Raw genomic sequence first — 6,279 nt, forward strand, 5'->3', positions numbered from 1 at the left:
TTTTACCGTCCCTAATAACAGCCTTTAGGGACGGTCAATTTGATACGTCACCAAACCTCAAAAACCCGTCCTTACAAACGTTTCTTTTTGGCACAGTCTATCTAAGACCGTCCCTAATTCCACCAAAAAAAAAAAAAAATAGCGCCAAACTTAGTGCTTCAATTTTCTTTTGTTTGGCGCCATTGTACGCGGGCAAAAATGAAACATATAAAATTATTTTATTTTACAAAATAGGGAAGCCCATCAAACTACGTCGTTTTAATCTAAAAAAATTTAGTAAACCCTATATCATTTGCAAACCTCTTACACCGTCACAAACCTCTTCAATTCTTCGATCTCAAAAGTTGCAGACGCCTTCCACTGGCACGAAATCTGAAGACCATACCTCGTAATCAAACATTCTTTGGGCTTGATTTTCACCGAATTCAATAGCACCTGTTCAAAGAGTCTTCAATCTTCAGCGAATCACAAGATTATGATCCTGAGGTACAACGTTTTTATTTTTAAAAATTTTTAGGGATTATTCAAATTTGAGCCTTTTTCTTCGATTTTCAGAGAACCTCCATTTTCCGTTTTGACATTCATATAACCCACTTGGGTTTCATGATCCTCACCCTAGTTTTTTCTAGGGTTTCGAAATTGCAAAAGGCCTAACAATTGAAGGGGTAAATTACAAATCTAGAAAAGGCTTGTCATATGAGTCTGAATCGCTGTGGAAAATCATACAGGTTTTTTGAACTTTCTATCTTTATTAATTTATCCCATATATATATGTATATATATCCTTTATATACATATACACTACAAGAAAATTAATATTTTACAACCTTTAATTGACTACATGCATAAAAAAACAAGTCGTCTATGTGCTAATTCACAAGTTATTTTTCAAGCAAGTCATTAAAAGCTAAAAATTGTTGTTATATTGACGGCTTAGACTTAATTTTCCTTTCAAGTTTCTTTTTAAGGTCTAGATCTAGGGAAAGCTTGAACTCAATTCCAATCTTGGATTGTTGCTTAGGAGCTGTTCCTACTTAAGAAGATGAGAAGAAAATTGCCCCTTTTTGACTTTCCCTTTTCTTCAAGAATCTTGTACTTTGCTTTCTTTTGTTATAGCTTGTGGAGAGTGCATTAATATGAAAGTGGACAGAGGATCAGCGTCATCGCCTGTTTCTCGGCTTCCACTAGGTAAATATATATATTCTGTAAATTTTAATTTCTTGCTTACGTTTCTTTAATTATATCTACCTCTTGGTTTAGTTTTTCTATTAGTCTTTGATTTTAATTTCTATCTCCTTAGGCTTGCTATTATCCATCGCAGCTATTAAATTTTAATTTCTTGCTTATTTGGAAACTTAACTAGATTCTGATTGTGATTTTCTATTTGGTCTTTAATGTAGTCTAAAATATCACCTATTTTTTTGATGGAATTTCTTTGCTAACAGAGTAACAAAAAACAATAGTTTGAAAGGAAGGTATCTATAGAAGTAGACTGAAAAAAATGATAATGACAGATAAGTCACATAATTCTAATGCCTCTTTGTTCTTGCGTAGAAGTCTTTATATTGACTTAATGGCATTCAACTTTAAAGGTATTTCTTTCTCCTTTGTCTTTAATATCTTCGATCTTTAAGCATATCTTCTTTAAGTGTTGTGTGATGTCTTGAAACTTTATTAATGTTATTTGATTTATGTTATATATTGAGTTATACCAAAACTGAAATTTATTTTATTTTATTACTATTCTTTGATTGATATAGAAATGTAGAAATTTTTAAAAAAAAAAAAAAAAAAAAAATTGTAGAAAAGAACAAAATTTGATTTCTGGCCGTGGAAAATAAAAATTTAGAATTAAAAGAATTATAAATGAAAGAAAGATTCATGGGTTGTGGAAGAAAATGTAAATATGAGAAGTAGGTGGGTTAAATTTAGTTATATTTTGTTATAGCTTGTACTTTGCTTTCTTTTGTTATAGCTCTTTTATGCTTATTTCTATGAATTATTTTGAAACATTAATTGGAAGGATGTAAACATACTGGGGTTTATTTATTTTTGTTGATTTAGGTCAATCAGATGTGTTTGATAATGGGTCATCCGGAGATAATTCTGAGGATTTAATGTTTGATATTGAGAACCCTAAAAGGTCTGAGCTATCAATTCAGCATCCAAGATCAAATGTGCATCAAGACAATGACTCTCATGGGCTTTTGATCGAGCAACCCTTCAAGGTGAATCTAGCTAGCTGTCCTAATTAGTTTTCAAATTATTGTGTTCTCATCCTTATTAACAAGTAAATGAAATTTTCAAGCTCATTAATTCAACATTAATTTGTTTCCATTTGACTTAATTTGTTGCTATGGGAAAAATAGGGAAAATAAATTTTTTTTTTTTTTTTTTTTTTTTTTTGGGGAATGACAGTAAAATTCTAAGCCCATAAGTGGTCTGATAACATGTTTGATTTATTTTCATTCTTTTTGTGATTGTATGTATATCATATAATTATATAGAAATCTATTAGTAGTGAAATAGCTTTTCTTGGACGATTACTGGTATTAATTTCCAATTACTAAGAAGAATAGGAAAGAATGTTCCTAGTTGTGAGTTGGTTTTTGAGAACACAACAGAAAATAGATTATGGGATACATATCTTTTATCATAAATTCTAGCTTTTGTGCTATTTATTGTGAATATTTTTCTCCTTGAGCTCTTTTTTATTTGTTTAATTGTTTTAATTTCCCAAAACATATGTGTCGTAACATTTTTTTCTTCTTATTTTAGCATTAGTTATGGCTTCAAAATCTTGTTAGCAAGTATATATGCATCTATTAAAGAGAGATAAAAATGTCATAAGTGAACTTGATTGTCTTAGACTCTTTAAGGAAAAAAAAAACTTGATTATGTCTTATTTGTGTGAACTGTGAATCATGTCTCCATTAATATATATATATATACACACACACACATATTAGAGTAGTTGATCTATCTGTTCATGACATTTTAGCACTGAAACTCCATGATCAAGTAATAGTATCTATTCAGTGTGGTTGAAAAGGAAACATAATACTAACACAGAAATTAATCACACTCTAGTCCTGCCATTCCATGACACATTGAATAATCCCACTTGAGAAATGCAACATCTAAAAATGGAGATCTCTTTTTCCTTGGATTTTGTGGGCTTAGATAAGGCTATTAAAAAGGGCCCACAAATAGGAAACTTAGTGTCAAAGCTAAACCCTGTGATGAACCCTTTTGTGGAAACCTTAGTACTAAAGTTGTGTGTCCTCTGAAATTTCCGTGGTATCGTGTTTATGTAATGGGTTAATGGGCTATCACATTGGTAGAGTAGTAACTTCAACTTTATTTCAATTAACACTAAATGTAAAAGGAGAGAATTATTTATATGAACAAAGAAGAGAGTAAAAAGATAGCTTTCTTTCTCTATTTACTTTTTTCTTATTCTGCCTAGCCTTCCATTGATAGCAAATATTATCTCAATGCACTGGTTGGTAGTAGGGAGGCTTGGTTCCATGGCCATGCCAATAAACTAAGGGATTTTCAAAAGAGAACTTTAAAAGAACTATGGCTTACAATGTTTTTTTTAATTGAAATTCAAATATTCTGACATGGTCCCAAACATTCATTGGTTTGTTTCTTTTCTTTTTGTTTTTACTTTGTTAGCCTATTCTTTATTTGGAAAAAGATGTGCCAAACCTTGACCACGAAGAATATCCATTTCCAGCAAAGGGCTTGAGCATGACTTAGGACAGGTTATACACCTAATTTATTTATTTATTTATTTTGTTTATACTCATGTCAAATACTTGTAATTTTTTTTTTAATACAGAAAATTAAAAAATTACCAGGTTAAGAGATCAGGTTTTTGTTTTAGTGTTGGAAACTTCCTGATATGATGTTCGCTACAAGGCGCTGCATATCTGATGCATACACTTTTATAGCTAAACAGCTTGAGAATGTTTACTCATCGGTTTCAGTAAGTTTATTTCCTCACAACTAGTCTGTCCTTAATTATCATGTTAAGGCTAATACTTAATAAAGCAGTTCTAGTAAATGATGAAATTATTTATGCAACAATATCCCCTCAATATTCACATGTCATACGGAAAATGATGTTTGTTGATAGTTAGTGTTTTATGTTATGTGTTGCTCTAATGCACTGGAGATAGGTAGCTCAGCTCAGTTTATCCTTTGTGATATGATTCCGGTCCAGAATATAGTAGGTTCTCCGCTAAGCGTGGGAAGCACCTTTGGTTTGGAAGAGAAGTTGGATACAATTCAGAAGCTACTTGAGCAGCAACAGCAGCTGCAGCAACAACATTTTCATGACTGCATTCAATTTAAAATGATGTTTTAATTTTTGAGGATGTTTGAAACCATTTGATGTTAAAACAGCTAGTAAATACTTTTTAGTTCTTGTTTACAAAACTAGAGAATTTGTAACTTCTTCGTGAGATTAAGAGCTCGTTTGTTGGCATTGTATTGTCGTGATAATATATATATTTCTTTCTAGAATGATATTGTGGATGTGTGTACTTTTTAGTTCCAATGTTTTGATATATAAGGTGGATGTCATTTAGTAGTTTTTCTAGAACACAAATCCAATAGAGGAAAAATAATAATAATAATAATAATCAAGTATCATGGACAGTATAAACGGTCACAAATTTAATAATAATAATAATAATAATAAATCTTATTAGGTACAGTACAAATTGGGCCTAATAAGTATTGTATTAGGGACGGACAATAAACTGTCTTTAATATATTAATTATTAGGGACAGTAAATACCGTCCCTAATAAATCAAAAGGGGACGGTCTTATTTTGGACAGTAAGTCCGTCCCTAATAAGTCAAAGGGGGACGGTCCTATTTGGGATAGTAAGTCCGTCCCTAAAGGTTGATTTTTTTAGGGACGGACAATTTTTACTGTCCATAAAAAGCTTTTGTGACGCAACTATTAGGGACGGTCAAATTCGATCATTAGGGACGGTATTAGGGCTTTTAGGGACAAAATGGACTGTCCCCAAAAACCAAATTTCTTATAGTGAATTAGGCAAAAGTCAAGGGTCACTTGGCTGAAACTTGGCGATTCCAATACTTCCTCTCAAGGATAAACTCTAAAAGGATCCTGAGTCTCACCTCAACCACTGGTAACCCTATAACTATTCAAGAAGGCATTAAAAATGAAGCACTCAATTACTTCGAGCACCTCCTAGGTGATAATGCACCTATTCACCATGGCCAAGAAGTCCTTAGACCATTCATAACCAAAACCATCCCTCCCCAGCACATCTCACTCCTTGAATCAATTCCCACAGACCTTGAAAGTAAGCAATGCATCTTCTTTATCAGCAAAGACAAAGCACCTGGTCCATATGGCTTTAATGCCTATTTTTTCCACAAAGGCTGGCCAATTATTGGTGGTACCATCACTAAGGCAGTCAATGAGTTCTTTCAAAATGGTAAGCTTCTTAAAGAATACAATTCTACCTACTTATCCCTAGTTCCCAAGTGCCAAAATCCAACCACTCTCAATGACTTTAGACCAATCAGCTGTTGCAATGTTATTTATAAATGTATTGCAAAACTCATTGCAATGAAAATGCAACCATCTCTCCCATATATAATTGAGCCAACACAAACTGCCTTTGTCCAGGGAATGAAAATCACAGATTCTGTTCTCCTTGCTCATGAACTGATGAGGGGATATCATGCCTCTACACCATCCCTTAGATGTGGTTGGAAAGTGGATCTTATGAAAGCATTTGACACAGTCAGTTGGACTTTCATCCTTGATTCCCTTGCATTGTTAGGCTTCCCAGCCAAAACTATACAATGGATTAAAGCCTGTATCACAACTCCTTCCTTTACCATAGCCATTAATGGAGAATTGCATGGTCACTTTAATAGTGTTAAGGGTTTAAGGCAAGGAGATCCATTGTCCCCTACACTATTTGTCATCTCCATGGAAATTCTTTCAGGTATCCTCAAAAAGATTATCTCCCAAGCACCTAGATTCAAATACCATTGGAGATGTAAGGAGGTTGGAATCACACATATTTCATTTGTCGATGACCTTCTCCTCTTTTGCCATGCTGATATCACATCCATATCCATCCTCAAGTCAGCCCTGGATCTCTTCTCCTCACTTTCTGGACTAACCATAAACCTAACAAAAAGTTCAGTCTTCTTTTCAGGCATTGACCACACAAATGAGCTTCTCTACTCTAACTTTTTTGGTGTTGGAATTGGCTCTCT

General features: G+C 33.1%; 1 protein-coding gene across 13 annotated transcripts; it reads left to right on the plus strand.

The window, feature by feature from the left end:
• Positions 1 to 287: 287 nt before the first annotated feature.
• Positions 288 to 4,533, plus strand: LOC132283076 (probable transcription factor KAN2). Of its 13 annotated transcripts, none has more exons than XM_059784963.1 (5): positions 288 to 486; positions 1,117 to 1,188; positions 1,558 to 1,592; positions 2,065 to 2,228; positions 4,184 to 4,533. In XM_059784963.1, the coding sequence occupies exons 3-5, from the start codon at positions 1,574 to 1,576 to the stop codon at positions 4,373 to 4,375; spliced, it is 375 nt and encodes a 124-aa protein (XP_059640946.1). In that variant the 5' UTR covers positions 288 to 486; positions 1,117 to 1,188; positions 1,558 to 1,573; the 3' UTR covers positions 4,376 to 4,533. The 13 variants fall into 13 exon arrangements, 8 of the variants coding, with proteins under 8 accessions (XP_059640946.1, XP_059640945.1, XP_059640943.1 ...); XR_009471936.1 differs by lacking the exon at positions 1,558 to 1,592 and adding an exon at positions 3,682 to 3,994 and having other exon boundaries at positions 292 to 486; XR_009471937.1 differs by lacking the exon at positions 1,558 to 1,592 and adding an exon at positions 3,682 to 3,994 and having other exon boundaries at positions 292 to 486; positions 4,188 to 4,533.
• The last annotated feature ends 1,746 nt before the right edge of the window (positions 4,534 to 6,279 follow it).

Source organism: Cornus florida, unplaced genomic scaffold (genome assembly GCF_030987335.1).
Source record: "Cornus florida cultivar Cherokee Brave unplaced genomic scaffold, ASM3098733v1 CherokeeBrave_3.0.0_Hap2_Chr11, whole genome shotgun sequence".
Classification (NCBI taxonomy): domain Eukaryota; kingdom Viridiplantae; phylum Streptophyta; class Magnoliopsida; order Cornales; family Cornaceae; genus Cornus; species Cornus florida.

Coding starts and splice junctions, on each gene's coding strand:
- LOC132283076 (XM_059784960.1), top strand. CDS start 1,137: ATGAAAGTGGACAGAGGATCAGCGTCATCGCCTGTTTCTCGGCTTCCA. Junction 1,189..2,064: donor TGTTTCTCGGCTTCCACTAG/GTAAATATATAT, acceptor TTGTTGATTTAG/GTCAATCAGATGTGTTTGAT. Junction 2,229..4,183: donor TGATCGAGCAACCCTTCAAG/GTGAATCTAGCT, acceptor AATGCACTGGAG/ATAGGTAGCTCAGCTCAGTT.